The sequence below is a fragment of the Ylistrum balloti genome, unplaced genomic scaffold (assembly GCF_031769215.1).
Source record: "Ylistrum balloti isolate Yb309-2 unplaced genomic scaffold, AGI_CSIRO_Ybal_v1 Utg370402, whole genome shotgun sequence".
Classification (NCBI taxonomy): domain Eukaryota; kingdom Metazoa; phylum Mollusca; class Bivalvia; order Pectinida; family Pectinidae; genus Ylistrum; species Ylistrum balloti.
In genome coordinates this window covers 433,498-454,295 of record NW_026782275.1, presented here as the reverse complement: position 1 = coordinate 454,295, position 20,798 = coordinate 433,498, and the positions used below count along the sequence as shown (strand labels likewise).

At 39.0% G+C, this 20,798-nt stretch overlaps 2 protein-coding genes across 2 annotated transcripts; both read left to right on the top strand.

Annotated features, from left to right (window-relative positions):
- Positions 1-10,960: 10,960 nt before the first annotated feature.
- On the top strand, positions 10,961-14,742 carry LOC132554416 (actin, adductor muscle). The gene is made up of 2 exons (XM_060218735.1): positions 10,961-11,182; positions 13,187-14,742. The coding sequence occupies exons 1-2, from the start codon at positions 11,057-11,059 to the stop codon at positions 14,189-14,191; spliced, it is 1,131 nt and encodes a 376-aa protein (XP_060074718.1). The 5' UTR covers positions 10,961-11,056; the 3' UTR covers positions 14,192-14,742.
- Positions 14,743-18,316: 3,574 nt separating this feature from the next.
- Positions 18,317-19,264, top strand: LOC132554427 (collagen alpha-1(VII) chain-like; the record flags this gene model as incomplete). Its single annotated transcript, XM_060218747.1, has 1 exon — positions 18,317-19,264. A coding segment is annotated over one exon (948 nt), but the record flags the coding sequence as incomplete, so codon positions are not given.
- Between the last annotated feature and the right edge of the window lie 1,534 nt (positions 19,265-20,798).

The following is a 20,798-nucleotide window of genomic DNA, read 5'->3' as shown; positions in this document are numbered from 1 at the left end:
AACATGATTAGCAAAGCACTTGCCTGTGAACTATAGAAAATCAACATTCGGTGTTTTTGAAGTGTTTTGTGTCTGGTATGCAATGTTTCTGCTGAAGCGAGTATTTGAGATTTGGACAACATCCATCTGTGGGGTTGAAGCTTAAGGTATCACTACCGCTGAATGCACCGTGGCTGTTACGTAATATAGGACAGATCACGTAAAATGCACGAAGCTCGCCCATGATCTGTTATTCCTTGTTGCCATATCTATTTGTCATCTTAATCTTAATAAACTCGTTACCATACATCTTTGACATTTACACCTGGTACAGGAATGTAGCGTTTGAAGGATGTACATCGGACGTACACCTGTTACTTTAAAGACGAATGTCTGGTATAAGTAAGCATCATGTTAAGGCAGTACACATGGTACAGTTAACACAGCTTTAAAGACAAACCTGGTACAGGTAAACATCACATTGAGGAAGTACACCTGGTACAGGTAAACATCGCTTTAAAGACGTTCACCTAGTACAGGTAAACATCGCTTTAAAGACGTACACTTGGTACAGGTAAACATCACATTGAGGAAGTACACCTGGTACAGGTAAACATCGCTTTAAAGACGTACACCTAGTACAAGTAAACATCGCTTTAAAGACGTACACTTGGTACTGGTAAACATCGCTTTAAAGACGTTACACTGGAACAGGTAAATATCGCTTTAAAGACGTACACCTGGTACAGGTAAACCTCACATTGAGGAAGTACACCTGGTACAGGTAAACATCGCTTTAAAGATGTACACCTGGTACAGGTAAACATCACTTTGAATAAGTACACCTGGTACAGGTAAACATCGCTTTGAAGAAGTACACCTGGTACAGGTAAACATCGCTTTAAAGACGTACACTTGGTACTGGTAAACATCGCTTTAAAGACGTTACACTGGAACAGGTAAATATCGCTTTAAAGACGTACACCTGGTACAGGTAAACATCACATTGAGGAAGTACACATGGTACAGGTAAACATCGCTTTAAAGATGTACACCTGGTACAGGTAAACATCACTTTGAAGAAGTACACCTGGTACAGGTAAACATCACTTTGAAGAAGTACACCTGGTACAGGTAAACATCACTTTGAAGAAGTACACCTGGTACAGGTAAACATCGCTTTAAAGATGTACACCTGGTACAGGTAAACATCACTTTGAAGAAGTACACCTGGTACAGGTAAACATCGCTTTAAAGATGTACACCTGGTACAGGAAAACATCACTTTAAAGAAGTACGCCTGGTACTGGTAAACATCGGTTTGAGGAAAAACACTTGGTTCAGGTAAACACTTCCTTTTAAAGACGTAGGTATCAGTGACCTATATTTTCTGCTCGTCTTGTGAGTTTTGTTTAGGTATACATGTAATACCAAAGCAAATTATTCTTCCGACACCAGGGTTTTTACACGGCCAAAGCTTCCTTTTAATTAATATACATCTTAAATATACACACGATATTAACGCGCTGTTTATTTATAATCCAAAATGAAATGCAGATCTCAGCAAAGCAATGTTTATTTAACGCTTAATTTAAGAGACATAAGACTCTGTGAGAACAGGCCGATATGGATATAGTTCTGCTTATTGATTTCAGAGTCATTTTTATCTTTTAATTAAAAAATTGACTGAAATCGATATACCTTATGAATAAACAGACATGTCTCTGACCTAATTTCTGAGATCCTTTTTACAACACAGATATGTATGTCCCTGACCTAATTTCTGATATCCTTTTTACAACACAGACATGTCCCTGACCTAATTTCTGAAATCCTTTTTACAACGCAGACATGTCCCTGACCCAATTTCTGAAATCCTTTTTACAACAGACATGTCTCTGACCTAATTTCTGAGATCCTTTTTACAACACAGATATGTATGTCCCTGACCTAATTTCTGATATCCTTTTTACAACACAGACATGTCCCTGACCTAATTTCTGAAATCCTTTTTACAACACAGACATGTCCCTGACCCAATTTCTGAAATCCTTTTTACAACACAGACATGTCCCTGACCTAATTTCTGAAATCCTTTTTACAGCACAGACACGTCCCCCTGACCTAATTTCTAAAACCCTTTTTTACAGCACAGACATGTCCCTGACTTTAATGCGATAAGTCTTGGTACTGCACAGACACGTCCCTGACTTAGTTTTGATAATTCTCGGTAAAACAAAGGTATGTCCCTGTCCTTATTCAGACAATAATCGAAATGTATATGCTGTACCGAGGTCAGAAATGTGTTAACAACTCGCCTCTTTTAGTTTTATCATTGTACTGACCATCAACTAGCGATGATAAATGTGAAGCTGGACCACTGCTGCTGCTGACCAATGGACGACACGCTAGGCTGTAAATTTGAGGTATTTGATATCAGCACCTGTCCACAGACAGCCAAACACGGCCGCAGTTATGACTGTTCAAGCGTTTGAAATCCTCTGTAGAGCGCCCCTCGTCGCCACCCCCTCCCGGCAGAGATGAGTGTTACCATATGCCTCAGCCACGGTATTAGTCAGAGTAATTGACTAATACATCAAATATTTCAATGTTATATGAAAAATCTACTGTACATGTTTTAAATGACCAGTCCAGTTGGTTACTCAACTGTAGTTATCTGCACACAACATACATATACTTAAATACATGAATTTATATAGCCAACCCCCGTTTTATAACAGCGGTGTTAGTCTCCGCTGCGGACAGGATGCGAGTTTCTCGTTTATCTAGAACATCTTTTTATCAAAATAACAAAGGTTGTTACGACATCGAAAATGTATAGTTCGGGTGCCAAAGTTACATCTGAACTTGAACATCGGAACAATTTATCATTAGTTTTTACAGCTACCTGTTGATTGAGTACCATTGTTTTTACGTTATCCGTTATCTCGAGGTGACAATTGTCTTATCTATACTGCGAGTTCCCGTTATCTCGTGGTGACAGCTGTCGGGGTCCAGTTATCTCGTGGTGACAGTTGTCAGGGATCCCGTAATCTCGTGGTGACAGTTGTCAGGATCCCGTTATCTCGTCGTGACAGTTGTCTGGATCCCGTTATCTCGTGGTCACAGTTGTCAGGATCCCGTTATCTTGTGGTGACAGTTGTCAGTGTCCCGTTATCTCGTGGTGACAGTTATCGGGATCCCGTTATCTCGTGGTCACAGTTGTCAGGATCCCGTTATCTCTTGGTGACAGTTGTCAGTGTCCCGTTATCTCGTGGTGACAGTTGTCTGGATCCCGTTATCTCGTGGTGACAGTTGTCTGGATCCCGTTATCTCATGGTGACAGTTGTCGATGCACCCTTATTTATCTCCAGATCACAGTAGTCTACTGCACTGTATAGTCTCGTTTCTTCGTAATGAGGGTTAGCTCGAGAAACGGCAATGGGTTCAATTTTAAAATATACTCATGAAAGAAAAAACTGTTTCGAGAAAGATGGAGGCGGGCTAGGGCTCCCTCCCTCATCCATCATGGATGATTACACTTGATAGAACACGTGTTTAAACTGCACATTAATATGCTTTATACTCCACGCCTGTGCAGGGACTCGCTGTATGCCGTACAGATTGCTTGAAGTGCCGGTATCGCTGCCGATCTGGCATCTGTTAGTAGATTTGGAATGCCATGCTCAATTAACTTGGTACTAGATACGTTAGATATAGCTAGTATTCTTACGTCCTTCAAGTCACACCTGACATGTTTGATATAATTAGTATTTTATAGTCCGTCTCGTCATACCGGACTTGTTAGATGTATTTAGGCTTAAGATTGTCTCGTCATACTGGGCAATGGTGAGATATACATTGGTGTTTGCGGAAGTAACCGATTGAAATAACATACATTGTTACGCCATTAAAGTATTTGGAAACGTGTATCTAAATCCACTGTGATGTTGTCGGTATCTGGTCAGCCAATATCAACATTGTCAATTTTCTACATATCCACGCACCTAATTCATACCACTTCAAGAGATTAGATCGGGTAGCGCTCGAAAACTATGATCTACAGTAAAAAAAATTCAAATGTGATCTACCAAGTTTTGTACAACGGATGATAGCCCTATAAGGATGTCGGTGATGATTATTCGGGTAGTGTTGTACATAATTCTTGACAAACCTTCTTTCAGCGCAAATAAATTCCTAAACGAGGGACTGCTACAACACAAGAGAGAAATTGGGGAAGGGGAGAGATGGGGGGGGGGGGGGGGGGGGGGGATGGGGTTGAGAGGGAGAAGTCATGTGACTCATTCCCTCCAACATGAGGAATTCCTTGAAGCTATATGTAGGAGAAACCGGACACCCGTCCTTGTGAAGTAACAGTTGTCTTGTCGCTCTACAATACATCACGAGCTAGTTCCGTCTTATTACATAAACCCGTCTTATTCCTGATAGATCACTTAGAGAAAGTAATCATCTAAGTAAGCATTCTTCTTCCGGATGTCTTTATCAGAAACAGGAAGTATGGAGATCTTGACATAATTCCATATATATCCTCTTATGACAGATTTATAGTTCTTGCATGCACCGCAAAGATACATATATAATATCAATAGCCTGGTTTTTACTTATATAAAACGATTCTTTTTTTTTCTCCAAATTAGTCATGATTTTTTTAACCAGAGTCATTTTGATCATAGGTAAACCAGAGACGTATACATATATATGCCCCTGGATAACCGGTAATACAGTAGACCTCGCTCGCAGAAGCTGTAATTAATAGCCAAATACAATTAGCCGAAAGTTGCTTGCTAATCTATATCAGTAAGAATTTGAGATCTCATAAGGGTGGCTTTAATTCTACATCCTACACTGGACACTGGTCAGTCTCTGTGGCAGTCGGACATGTGTTTATTTATAACAACGCATGTAAAGCCTTATCTAGTGAAGTGTGCCGACACTTTCCATTAGACTCCTCGTGGGGATCAGGAGGGGGGAGGAGAAGTAGGGTGTCAGTATATATGTACCGGACATCTGTGAACAATCAGGCGGTGGTCAAGAAGTAATCCTATCGTATTTATACAAAGCTGATCCTACATCTGTTTGTTTTAGCCGACTAATAACACAACGTGAAGCTTTTCCGAGTAAACATCTCGGGACATCAGCGGTGTGGCTAGCGTATCCTCCGCATGGTGGTATCGGCCAAAGTCTAGACTGTGAAGCGATGTAGGTGACCGACTAATTCCCAAGGCTTCCTGGTTACGTCATTGTCGTCCTCACCACATAAGTAGTTGTTCGAGGAGGACCCCTCATATTTGTTGTTTTTGAGCGACGATTCCATCCCTCCATCCTAATGAATCATACCGCCTTGACGACTTGATTGACAAAATTGGAAACACATTTTCGAAATTTGCTCGAAGTTAAACAGGTTCCTTGGGTATGGAGCTGTACATCACGATTAATCATCAGCCATTTTTCTACATAAACATTCCCCCATCCTACAATTGCATACAAACTACAATTGTCGACGTTGGTAAATAATGTTTATTTAATAAAATCACTTTAGCTCGTTATTTTGAAGGAAAGTTAACTTTACACACCAAATAACCCTGATCGTAATGGTTTCTGTAACAACTGTTTTTAGAAATCGTTTCTACTCAATGCACTTTTACAGTTTTATAAATGACAGTCATTTCTTTCGGAGTGACGTAAACGACCTGTTTATGATAAGAGGGATATATTTGACTACAAGAATCACAACGGCAGTGAAATTTACACTGTAACAGTGCCAGATATATAGACAACACCGATAGCATATATTGTATGATGTAATGATCATGACAGATATCAGATATGTACCAATATACGTTGTTACGATGATAAAAAACATAGGAATTGTAACAATTTCATAAAAATATACATAATAAATACATTGTAACAGCGACAGACACAAACATTGTATCAGTGACAGAGACTGTATAAATACATTGTGACAATGACAGACACAAACACTGTAACAGTGACAGAGACTGTATAAATACATTGTGACAATGACAGACACAAACACTGTAACAGTGACAGAGATTGTGTATATACATTGTGACAATGACAGACACAAACACTGTAACAGTGACAGAGACTGTGTTAATACATTGTGACAATGACAGACACAAACACTGTAACAGTGACAGAGACTGTATAAATACATTGTGACAATGACAGACACAAACACTGTAACAGTGACAGAGACTGTGTAAATACATTGTGACAATGACAGACACAAACACTGTAACAGTGACAGAGACTGTATAAATACATTGTGACAATGACAGACACAAACACTGTAACAGTGACAGAGATTGTGTATATACATTGTGACAATGACAGACACAAACACTGTAACAGTGACAGAGACTGTGTAAATACATTGTGACAATGACAGACACAAACACTGTAACAGTGACAGAGACTGTATAAATACATTGTGACAATGACAGACACAAACACTGTAACAGTGACAGAGACTGTGTAAATACATTGTGACAATGACAGACACAAACACTGTAACAGTGACAGAGACTGTATAAATACATTGTGACAATGACAGACACAAACACTGTAACAGTGACAGAGACTGTGTAAATACATTATATGAGACACATATGTTGTTATAAAAAGAACTTTTACATTATTAAATGGAGACATGATGTGCATCGTAATTGTAACTTCTAGAAGCAGTCTAGGCAGAACCGTCAGAAGACTTGTTACTGTACAGTATGATCACAGAAGTCTACGTCACTATTCTATATCGTGACAGAGGCTAACTGTTGCTTACTTTCTAATATAGTGAGTTATATCAACGGAACTTATTCACGAAACACAGGCAATGTAACATCCTGAAATTGAATATAATCGACCTGAAATAGTGAATACTCCTTGCCGTGTCAGCAATCCATTGGCCTCCGTATGTTACAGATTAACACAGAAAATACAAAGCCTGTGTACATGGTTATTAAGGCACACCGAAATATGGCGGAGAGATCGGCAATACTGGGAAATGCACGCGCACAGAGTCTATATTCGGTCGAGACAGTGTGTTGTGATCACTCAGCAGAACAAACGGCCTTGACCTTCGATAGACTCGCTTTCGGTTATATTTATTATGTAGATGTAAACAAAGACAAAACAGATACAAACAGATAGACAGGCCAAGTACAAGTTGTTCGTAACTTTCCGTCTTACTGGGTCATCAATATGGAACGTGTCGATTCAAATTTACATAATGGTATGGAACGTAATCCAATCAAAATGGTCTGTGGCCTTGAACTTGAACTTAAATAACTAGGGCGATTTCCGTTATATGTGAAATGTAAACAGTACCGTACATGTGACAGTGGGTTATAACATATGGTCGACAATTGATGTGTTATACAGACACGACAGGTAATTGTTGAGATGAAAATAAAATATTTCAGATGTGTAAGCAGACTAGTATGAATGTGGATAATATTCATCGTTGTTTCAAAGTCTTAATTTGACAACCGTCTTCTCACGGGAGATCAGCGAGCAACGCCAGCGTATTTGACTGGATTGATCGTAACTTTAGACCACATGGGACATCAGACAACACACATTCAACATTGATATAAATAACAGCCACGGTTAGAGCAAAGATATATGGTCTGAGAGGAATCTAATAGTAGATTCACCAGTTCCTCAAACGTGACAGAGTTTGACTGGACACTGTTGACAGTGGCGTGTTTAGAGTTTAAATATAAACCACTGACAGTGTTTGGTGTTGTTCATTTGTCAAAACTACAGACAGTATCTAGACTAGTTCTTATATGAAAACTACAGACAGTATCTAGTCTAGTTCCTATAAGAAAATATTGACAGTGTCGGGACTAGTGTTTATATAGGAACTATTGACAGTGTCGGGACTAGTGTTTATATAGGAACCATTGACAGTGTCAGGACAAGTGTTTATATAGGAACTACTGACAGTGTCGGGACTAGTGTTTATATAGGAACCACTGACAGTGTCGGGACTAGTGTTTATATACGAACCACTGACAGTGTCGGGACTAGTGTTTATATAGGAACTACTGACAAATTCAGGACTAGTGTTTATATAGGAACGACTGACAGTGTCGGGACTAGTGTTTATATAAAAACGATTGACAGTGTCGGGGCTAGTGTTTATATATGAACCACTGACAGTGTCAGGACAAGTGTTTATATAGTAACTACTGACAGTGTCGGGACTAGTGTTTATATAAAAACGATTGACAGTGTCGGGGCTAGTGTTTATATAGGAACCACTGACAATGGCAGGACAAGTGTTTATATAGGAACTACTGACAATGTCGGGACTAGTGTTTACATAGAAACTATTATTAGTGTCGGAACTAGTGTTTATATAGGAACTACTGACAGTGTCGGAACTAGTGTTTATATAGAAACTATTATCAGTATCTGAACTAGTGTTTATATATGAACTACTGACAGTGTCGGAACTAGTGTTTAAATAGGAACCACTGACAGTGTCGGGACTAGTGTTTATATAGGAACTACTGACAGTGTCGGAACTAGTGTTTATATAGGAACTATCGACAGTGTCGGAACTAGTGTTTATATAGAAACTATTATCAGTATCGGAACTAGTGTTTATATAGGAACTATTGACAGTGTCGGAACTAGTGTTTATATAGGAAATATTGACAGTGTCGGAACTAGTGTTTATATAGGAACTATCGACAGTGTCGGAACTAGTGTTTATATAGGAAATATTGACAGTGTCGGAACTAGTGTTTATATAGGAACTACTGACAGTGTCGGGACTAGTGTTTATATAGGAACTAATGACAGTGTCGGAACTAGTGTTTATATAGAAACTATTGTTTATATAGAAACTATTATCAGTATCGGAACTAGTGTTTATATAGGAACTATTGACAGTGTCGGAACTAGTGTTTATATAGGAACTACTGACAGTGTCGGGACTAGTGTTTATATAGGAACTACTGACAGTGTCGGAACTAGTGTTTATATATGAACTACTGACAATGTCGGAACAAGTGTTTATATAGGAACTACTGACAGTGTCGGGACTAGTGTTTAGATAGGAACTATTGACAGTGTCGGAACTAGTGTCTATATAGGAACTACTGACAGTGTCGGGACTAGTGTTAATATAGGAACTATAGACAGTGTCGGGACTAGTGTTAATATAGGAACTACTGACAGTGTCGGGACTAGTGTTTATATATGAAATATTGACAGTGTCGGGACTAGTGTTAATATAGGAACCACTGACAGTGTCGGAACTAGTGTTTATATAGAAACTATTGATGGTGTTCGGTCTATTGTCGATACAGAAACTATTGACAATGTCAGGTCTAGTGTTTATATAAAAAAAATATTGACAATGTTTGGTCTAGTGGTTGGATGGTAATGTGGTAATAACTCATTGTGAACTATGTAGCTCTACGCCAAATTCTAGACATTTGAGAATGCTGTCACCGCAATGCCTAATGCAACTTGACATACCGGACATGTCTCTAACTGTTTCCGGTATCTTATTATGGTTATTTATTTGTCAACACAGACCACGTGTTCTTTATAAGTATAACATGGGCCTTGTAATTCCCTTTTGTGCGTCACAGTGCAGAACAAACACACCGAATACATATAACATATATCATCGTCAATGCCAAACTACAAATACCCAACTTATAACGTGAAAGAATCCCAAAATATGCTGAAACAAGTCTCGTCATATAAACCACAACACAGGCGTGGTCGAGGCATGCACCAATGTTTCCGCTATGTAGGCGATATACAGTACTTCCGCATATATAAATAAAAAATACTCTATTGTTCAGCCATGTGTACATACTTTTCTTCATCAATAATACACTTTTTTAATGTCATTTTTTTCCGTTTGATGTCTCCCCTCCTGCGGTAAGCAATCCTTATTTAGTGTGACCGTTTTGTTGAATACAAAAGACGGCCTGTGGAATTTCACATATCTACAGCACGTGTACAGCGATGATTCAACAGACAGAACTACTGTACTAGCGAAATGACGTGTAACGCAGGCCCGAAGAATGCAACTATCCCGAAAATATAAAATCGTAGTCCCGTAACACAACAAAGCAATTGCATACAAAGAATAATTCAAGTTAACAGATAATTTTCTACTCGCTACCTGACTGTTTTTCGTTTTATATGTTTTTTTGAAGGTCCAAAAGCCAATGAGCTGACAAAACAGACAAATAAAACACAACTGGTAAATAGATATAGCATACGACACGTGTGTTTCAATCTTCTGACCTGATTTCTCTCTCACGAATAGCACAATATTCTTATATTCAGTAAAAGATGAAACTCTTCAATCACTCGATCGTTTATCAGTTTTACAAATAGTAGAACTTGTAAAAACATTATAAAATAAAATTTTAAAATAGAAGTGTGTGAAGGTTGTGGTATACACAGTTGAGTCACTGTAACCATGTCCATAAATGGATGCTATACAAAACTTATGATTCACACTCAGATTTGAGTGAATTCAGAAGTAAAACCAAGCACACTCACCGTAACAACGACATACACAAACATATCCTTTGATATCCTTTATTTCACAAACAAACAACTGAACAACAGTAGAGTCCTTTACAAAGTAGAAACTCCATACCATCCCACAAACACACTACTTCACAGACGCCATCTTTATTTCCATGACAACCCGACTCTTCTCTTCGGAAATTTGAAATCCAAATGAGGCTACCGTGTTACTCTCGCTCGAAAACGATACTTCCCGAGAGCGAAAACGAGGCGTGAGTATTATCCGAGTTGCTGATGCAAACGACGATGCCCATATAGGTGGCCCCCTATCGCCTTATATGGCAAGCGTGCACGAGTAGTTCGCGGAGTTCTCGGAAGGCTGTGGCCGTCGGGATATAAGCGCCGAGACAGTGTCAGACCGGTACCAGTTTGTTGTAGAAGCCAGACACAAGAGGGTGAGCACCCATACCAATAGTCTTTAGATTTACTTTGGAACTAACTCCAACCACAAACAAACATGTGTGACGACGAGGTAGCAGCTTTGGTTGTAGACAATGGCTCCGGTATGTGCAAGGCCGGATTCGCCGGAGACGATGCTCCACGTGCTGTTTTCCCCTCCATTGTTGGCAGGCCCCGTCACCAGGTAAGCTTAAGATTTTGAAAATGAAACTGAATTTTATCAAACTTTTTTTTTAAAGGATAAAAATGTGATAGTTTTAAATATTTTTAGAAGTTTATGACATGTTAGTGATAAGTTCGAAATTGTAGTGCAATACTACTGTCCTTGTCCACGTTCATTTGTTAACCCTTATCCTGGTGGGGAGGCAAAGCTTTAAGACAAACCTGAAGCTAGAGGAAGACAGACATTCGATTTTCCACTGTAGACAATACGAGAATACAATAACATGAAGTCAACATAAAAACATTTGAAACTATCATTAAATTTGAAAGCGTACGTAAGAAACACGTGATCTTGTAGTCTGAAGAGGGAGTAGAAATAATAATTCTTTTATACAAAACTAGCAGCTTTACTGATTTCTAATGTAGTGATTTTCCATCTTTGGGAATTATCAATAATGCCGGGCAAAACTGGCAACTTTCGTTATAACTTAGGTAATGATTTTCTATCGTTTGGAATTATCAATAATGCCGGGCCGGCCGGTTAAGAACACGTGCGTGTATCGTACTGTGTCTACATACAAATGTCATTGGGAAAATTGTAAATGTCGACCGACAACAAACACATACGTCCTGTAATTAGAGGTGTTTAAGATATAGAACATGTTGATTACTGCAGACGGGCGACATTTTCTCCTTAAATTGTAAATTCCAGACTGGTACAATCACCCTACACGCTCGTACGTACGCGGGAGGCAGGGCACCACATGTTACAGGGCCAGATAAGGGGGGACCGTGTAGATTTAAGTTTGAAGGCGGAAGTAATGTTGAAAAAGAGCTAAAAACTATAACATCAAAACGGGACTTTCTATTCGGGAAAGATAAGTGCACAAAATAGCTTCAGTAGTAAAATGGAAAAAGTAACTAGAATAACTATGAAATGTAAAAAATCGGGTTTGAAATATTTATATCTCCCTCTAGAAGTCCTCTATAATTAGCCACGCTGAGTAACAGCAGTGGGCTCGGCTTCAGTGGTCCCCCTCACTCTTGGGGAACGGCCCAGTGCTTCTGATGCTGGGCTGTCCATATAAGGAAATCCTACTCCACCTATCACGTGATCCTATTGCAACTCCCGTCGTGACCTTTTTAACTTGACCCCGTAAGATTTTGATAAGGCATTCTCGGCACTTCTGTGTTGTATTGCTGTAGAGAACATGAATTCTTATTAGTTATCTCAAATTTCCTCCTCGGCTAGGAATTTTAACTGCTATTTCCAGGCGGGTTTAACATTCTTCAGCAAAACAAAATTCCACAATTCATGAAACAGATATACCTTATTCTAGACTTTGATACCACTATCACTTAAAGTACTAAATGATAAAATAAATTAAGATAATATGGATGTTTTCCTCACAATTCAGTTAAATGTAGATCAACATTAAGTTTCGAGGTAATTAGAAGAGAGATTGAAATTAATTACATTATATATGGATATGTTAATCGAATTAAATATTTAAATAAATCAAGTAATTTATTATACGGAATCAATGTACAAAAGAAAAAAAACCCAAACATTCGACAAATCGTGCAAATAAAACATAAAATCACGAAATATTAGGCTGAATTAAATCACAGAAATACCATGTTCCGTTCTTTAGGTTCGTGGACGAAGTTCCCTATATCCATGGGTTCATTCAATACAATTCCTATGTAGTATGTTGTTACATAGGTATCAAGATCTACTGGTCTTCATGTTTAGGTGTTATTGACAATCAGTGGTTATGATAATTAACCACACTCGATGTTTTATGCTCTAATCGTGTAGATTTATAAATCCAAATCAGTGTACATAGGACATCCGAATGTATATTTGTCACCGAAATAGTTTATATTGTTCCGGACCCGATTATCTTGTAAAAGGTAAATTTATTTAATTTGAGAAAGGTCAACAATCATTTTCATCGGTTTGTTGTCTCGCGTTTTTTTCCTGTCTCCGTTGTAACATGTTTTTAAACTTTGTGTGTTTCAGGGTGTCATGGTTGGTATGGGTCAGAAAGACAGCTACGTAGGAGATGAAGCCCAGAGCAAGAGAGGTATCCTCACCCTCAAGTACCCAATTGAGCACGGTATCGTCACAAACTGGGATGATATGGAGAAGATCTGGCATCATACCTTCTACAACGAGCTCCGTGTCGCCCCCGAGGAGCACCCAGTCCTCCTTACCGAGGCTCCCCTCAACCCCAAGGCCAACAGGGAAAAGATGACCCAGATCATGTTCGAGACCTTCAACGCCCCCGCTATGTACGTCGCCATCCAGGCTGTCCTCTCCCTGTACGCTTCCGGTCGTACCACCGGTATCGTCCTCGACTCCGGCGATGGTGTCACCCACACCGTCCCCATCTACGAGGGTTACGCTCTCCCCCACGCCATCCTCCGTCTCGACTTGGCTGGACGTGACTTGACCGATTACCTCATGAAGATCCTCACCGAGCGTGGTTATTCCTTCACCACCACCGCCGAGAGAGAAATCGTCAGGGACATCAAGGAGAAACTCTGCTATGTCGCCCTCGACTTCGAGAGTGAGATGAGCACCGCTGCCTCCTCCTCCTCCCTCGAGAAGAGCTACGAGCTTCCCGACGGTCAGGTCATCACCATTGGAAACGAGCGTTTCAGGTGTCCCGAGTCTCTCTTCCAGCCATCCTTCTTGGGTATGGAATCTGCCGGTATCCACGAGACCACATACAACTCCATCATGAAGTGCGACGTCGACATCCGTAAGGATCTGTACGCCAACACTGTCCTGTCCGGAGGTACCACCATGTTCCCAGGTATCGCTGATCGTATGCAGAAGGAAATCACCGCCTTGGCTCCAAGCACCATGAAGATCAAGATCATTGCTCCACCAGAGAGGAAATACTCCGTCTGGATCGGTGGCTCCATCTTGGCTTCTCTGTCCACCTTCCAACAGATGTGGATCAGCAAACAGGAATACGATGAGTCCGGCCCATCCATTGTCCACAGGAAATGCTTCTAAATTATTCTTCAAATTAATAGGACTTCAAATTATTTTTTCATTTTCGGTACTGTGAAGAATGGACTCAACCTCGTGCTTTATTGAAATGAACAGGACACGCTGACAGACAGAATCTCGTTTTGTCCGATAAAGTGCGATACCTAAGTGTTTTTCAAGACACCAGTGACATTCCGTCAGCAGCCTGGGTAAGGCAATGGTTTCGAAGGTTTTTACTAACCAGAATATATGGACAAATATACACACTAAGGATACTTGCCGTCGTTTAATTTAATATAATTTACTTTTAAATAAATCTATGCAAATCTATAGTTTGATGGAAGTTGATTTCTCAGGACGGGAAGTTATATTTTGTACAGGAAGTTGAGAGTATGACGGGACGTACTGTGTACATCTGTGTAACTATGGTGATGTAATGTAAATATCATTCACACACTGTAAAGAAAAACTGGCATCATTTATCAAAGAATATTGTGATAATGCACCCACGTTTGTATACATGTCGTATGGATGTAAGTCCACCATCCAGAGCAAATTAAACATGTTAAAGTTTATCACGTCTTTGACATCTTTTGTTATAGTCACGTGACAGCCATGATGCACACACATGCATATGTATGATTATTCCATCATGTCTGTTATGTTGTAAAGATTTAACTTGCTTTTTGTTGACGAAAACACTATTTAAACAAGGAAATCTGGTCAGTTTTTCTAAATACAGTTGTCATGTTATATAAAGGCTAGGTTGGGGTTTGATTGCCGAGTTTGATATGTTAATTTACATAATATACAATATTTTCTTATTCTTAATATCGATTATGTATTTGGATATTTTTCAAGAAAACTTAAAATTTAGCAGAAGGCAATTGAAATTCCAATTTAACCTATATATAATATGGACCCTCATAGATGCAACCCACAGGCGCTTGAAACAATACATCATCGGATTTTTCATCAGGTGCTTCGCAATAACGGTAAAAAAGAAACATTTTTGTAAATAACTAAAGTTTAAGAAAACCGATGTAGCATTGTTCCAAGCCTTTTGTTACACGACTCACGACGACTGAGGACGACTCTACTAACGACGAAGATCTTAGTCAATTCGACCGATTAACGCTGAAGTTATATACAAAACCTTCTCATCATACCATGAAAGTGAATTAATTTTGTCCCACCTGACACCAATGGAGGTTTAACCTGTAATCTGACGATGTTACAGTTTGGAATATGTCACGTGATCGACACTAGTACTCAATCTGATACCGAACTACTGATTCGACTAGGTGTACTAGTAGATCGAATAACTTTAGTTTAGTGTCGATTTTTCATGATTTAAAAACAAGGAAGTCAACAAAACGATGAAAATTAGAGAATAACATGTTTTTAAGGATAATATTCGGTATGTACATCAAATACCAGACTTTTCTTGAAGAATTGATCATGGATAAATGTCTCAAAAAGTTTGAAGCCATTTCAAAGGTGAATGTTGAAAAACCTTAAACCCTTGTTAAATGACCGAGATCGATGATGCAAAAGAAACCTATGAAGATGACTTTTTAATAGATACAAACATTTCCTCTAACGATACACGCTAGATCAATGGTAGTTCACTATATGATTACTATCCTAGGGAAAGTCATTGGAATCAGGGCAAATAAGCAGTTTTTCAACAAAAGGCGAATCACAGGGACAAACATGTGTAGTGCTAAATCAATATTCCTCTAGGTCATTAAACATGAACTAATTTCTTTCACTGATACAATATAATAATAGGTTCCGAGGATTGCAGTTTTGAAACGGTTACAGTGTAACGTAAGAGTTAAGGATATCGTTAGGAAAGGATATGAGCTATCGTGATGATACATATGGGTAGGTTTCCGAGGAATAATGGTTCTGGATACAGGATCAGTAACATCTTGGTTTTAACAAGTAATCAGTGGCTTAAACTACTTTTACATGTACATAAGTATCATATATATAGTGTACTTTAATTGTACGAGGGCTAGGGAAAGCAATGCTGTGGTCTAGATATTATTGATCCTTCCGGTTTTGCAATGTCTTTATTCAGATATCTACTTGTATTCAGACAAAAAAATGATTCTAATTATTGTTTAATTACACAGTCAACTTACCTTCTAATATCAGTAAGGCGCCCCTACCAGTATGAAAAAACAAAAAACAAAAAAAAAAACAAAAACAAAACAAAACAAAACAAAAACAAAAACAAAAAAAAAAAACCTGAAAACTTGGCTGCTTTTGAATTTCGTTTTCTTGAAATATGCTGTACATACAGTCGTTAAACATTAAGGTAAGCTTTATATACAAATTATTATCAATATTTCGCCATTCGGTTTCCTGCACATTGTAAAAAAATAAGTCTAGCGTCAATCAGTCGTTATAAGTAACGATATCTTGTTACACACAAAGAAAGGCACTTGTAGCGAGAGATATTTTGTCAGAAGATGGCACAGGGGAGATCACTCTTAAATTAGATCGTGATCTTACAGAACTGAATAATGTTGATAAAATATTGTTTTGCTGATGATATTATGATATGAGTACATTGGTATGAGTTACTAGAAATCGGCCATTTTATCGTAATAGCAGAAAATATAAAGCTGATTTTGAATATAACATTTCGTCTCAAACACATTGGATAGAGTCGATTTCAAAGGCAGCTCATGATCAAATGTAAATCTCCCAACAGTAAAACCCTTGTCTAGATAACGCAGAACAAATCTGATATGTGAAATTCATAGCTGTCTATGCAACAAATAATTTCTATTATTTTTTGTTTAAAAATTGACACGTGAACTTCATTTGAAATTAATTATGTATTTCGTCAGCTCAGTTTTTACTCCTACGGTAAAATGTAGCGCTGAATAGATGTTTTAAGGACTTGTGAATAATCTTTATGTAGTGACGTAGTGATTTGCATAATGGCGGTAGCAATGTATGCATGTTCTTGTTGTTATTGTACTTCTAATAAGATCAACTCTGGAATTACACAATTTAAAAAGACCTTACATGACATCAAGATAAGGTTTCTTTTCATAGTTTTTTTAGCGCCGCCTTCCCATTCCCATGGAGTTATGTCCCCTTCATGTACATCGGATAAGAGAATGTGCACTTTCGTTTTGTAAAAATAATTTCTTCCTTTATTCTTAACTTGTAAAACCAATCGGTGGACTCTCAGTATCATTTACATGTTGCTTTCCTTTTCATTTTTTTGAAAATCGTTTGAAATCAAGTCCTTTAAAAGATTTCGCCAGATTCACTGCGGTACTTAGTGTATTTCAGAACAGGAAAGGGGAAACACCCAGATCTATGGACAAAATATAGAAGTGTAACACAGAAAGTACACACACAATAATTTTGGATACTGGATTAGTCTGATTTTTATTGGGAAGAATATAGATAACTTGTAACTGATGTAGTTTTTTAGGCTGATGTGTCCTCTGGCATGGTGTATCATTGAATGAGTGAGGTAATTCAATTAGCAAGGCCAGGCCTTCGACATCAACTCATTACTGTTTATAACAAATATCAACTCAAAAAACCAATATGATTATTTCATCTGAAAAATCAAACCAATCTAGAAAGTGTGGAAAATAAAACATTCGGATAAATTAAAATTAAAAAAAAAAAAAAAAAAATTAAGTTTTTGGAGTAGAATCAAGAGTATGTGGATATAGTGATATGAATTCCTGTATTTTATAATCACGTGACAGAAACTCGTATAACGTTGTGAAAAGATGCCTCAAAGGTAAAGTATGTTAATGTAACATTGTTTTCCATAAAACCCCCAATACCTTCAAATGTGGTCTGCAATGATATAGACAAAGTTATTGGTAAAACATACATCACCTGAATGTAACAAATAACACAAAGACGTTGTAATGTAAAATATATATATGTGTGTATTTAATTTTGTTAGGACCAGATATACACAGTCCTTGGTATGATATACGTTTTTGTTATCGGCAAATAGAAGAAACTAAGAAGGACTTCAATGGGCGAGGAAGCATTGGGTGGCATCAGTGGCCTAAAGAAGCCAGAAAGGACTTCAATGGCCCCAGGAGTGCAGGGAGGGCTTCAGGGGGCCGAAGAGGCAAAAAAATGGATTAAGTGGGCCAAAGAAACCAGGAAGCGTTTAGTGGGCCAAAGAAACCCAGGAAGGGCTTAGTGGGCCAAAGAAACCAGGAAGGGTTTGGTGGGCCAAAGAAACCCAGGAAGGGCTTAGTGGGCCAAAGAAACCAGGAAGGGTTTAGTGGGCCAAAGAAACCCAGGAAGGGCTTAGTGGGCCATAGAAACCAGGAAGGGTTTAGTGGGCCAAAGAAACCCATGAAGGGCTTAGTGGGCCATAGAAACCAGGAAGGGTTTGGTGGGCCAAAGAAACCCAGGAAGGGCTTAGTGGGCCAAAGAAACCAGGAAGGGTTTAGTGGGCCAAAGAAACCCAGGAAGGGCTTAGTGGGCCATAGAAACCAGGAAGGGTTTAGTGGGCCAAAGAAACCAGGAGGCGTTTTGTGGGCAAAAGAAACCAGGAAGGGCTTAGTGGGCCAAAGAAACCAGGAAGGGTTTGGTGGGCCAAAGAAACCCAGGAAGGGCTTAGTGGGCCAAAGAAACCAGGAAGGGTTTAGTGGGCCAAAGAAACCCAGGAAGGGCTTAGTGGGCCATAGAAACCAGGAAGGGTTTAGTGGGCCAAAGAAACCCATGAAGGGCTTAGTGGGCCATAGAAACCAGGAAGGGTTTGGTGGGCCAAAGAAACCCAGGAAGGGCTTAGTGGGCCAAAGAAACCAGGAAGGGTTTAGTGGGCCAAAGAAACCCAGGAAGGGCTTAGTGGGCCATAGAAACCAGAAAGATTTAGTGGGCCAAAGAAACCAGGAGGCGTTTTGTGGGCAAAAGAAACCAGGAAGGGCTTCAGTATGCCCAGGAAGGCAAGGAAGGCTTCAGTGGGCCCAGGAAGGCATCAGCGGGCCAAAAAACCAGGAAGGGCGTCCGTTGGCCACAGAAGGCAGGGAGCGCTTCATTGGGCCAAAGAAGGCAGAGAGAGCATTACTGGGCCAAAGAATGTAGCAAGAACATCAAAGGCTCAAAAAAGCCTGGTAGAGGTCCAATGAGACAAGTTAGTTCTTCCTCGTTAAAATAAAGAGAGGAAGCCAGAAAATATAAAATGTTAAATAAAATAGTACATATTTTTGTGACATATTTCTTTTCTTTCTTCAGTTCAGTCTTACAACTGTATGACAGTCATAACCAGCGTACAGGTATATACACAGTAACAATAGATCCGTGGTATTGATGAAATGACATTAGAAGCGTTATCACGTAGTTCTACCGTCGTCTTTCAAATAATGAGCGATATCTGTAAGTACAAGAATATCGCCCCATTCTTAGATGACGTCGACACAAGCTGGGGAGGTATGTAGATGACATACATATACGTATTCTGGGTTAAACAATACAATACAATGTGCCTTGGAGGCTAATGTAGATAAAAATGTATATAAAAAATCCAAGTACAGTTAACAGTATGTATACATAGTCCAACCTCTGTTACATATTTACATAAATATATCGATTTACAAATTCATTACTCATTTGTAAATGTTCAAATATAAACGAGTTATCTGTAAACATTTCAATAAAAGTATTTGTGTAGGTGGGATTTTCAAAGTATGTATCACAGATTTTAAGAAAGTGACAAACACAGTGTACGTTTCGTTTATTAAGATTGACAGTACATTATTCTCCTCACCAGTCTGGTGAACAAGAGCCCGTGGTCTAAATTCTCCTTACCAGTCTGGTGAACAAGAGCTCGTGGTCTACATTCTCCTTACCAGTATGGTGAACAAGAGCCCGTGGTCTAAATTCTCCTTACCAGTCTGGTGAACAAGAGCCCGTTGTCTAAATTCTCCTTACCAGTCTGGTGAACAAGAGCCCGTGGTCTACATTCTCCTTATCAGTCTGGTGAACAAGAGCCCGTGGTTTCCTATGCAGATTTACCTACATACCAGCTAGGTAAGCCAGTCTGTGATCCAGATTTACCTACATACCAGCTAGGTAAGCAAGGCCTGTGATTCAGATTTACCTACATACCAGCTAGGTAAGCAAGGCCTGTGATCCAGATTTACCTACATACCAGCTAGGTAAGCAAGGCCTGTGATCCAGATTTACCTACATACCAGACAGGTAAGCAAGGCCTGTGATCCAGTTTTACCTACATACCAGACAGGTAAGCCAGAGTTTGTGCTCTATGATGATGTGTACAACATTGCTAACAGGACATTATTCAGTCCTTTGCTGAGATCAAACTCCTTTATTAATTCGGGTACAACAACCACAGCCTCGTAACCTCACACATTATCGAATCTATTTCACGCATTTGACATTTCAGCTATGAAAAAATATATACATACATCGGGTAATAATAAACACCTAAAATACAAGAATTGGCAACATAACATTTTCTGATAAAAAAGGAAACTTCTTTCCCAACATTAATTTTCTAATGGATTTTATCAATGATCCTGCCTTCGCACTTTCACTGGATTTCTTAATGTAGAGCTGTCAACTTTAGTTGTAGAGTTCTTCCTTTGGAAATTCATAC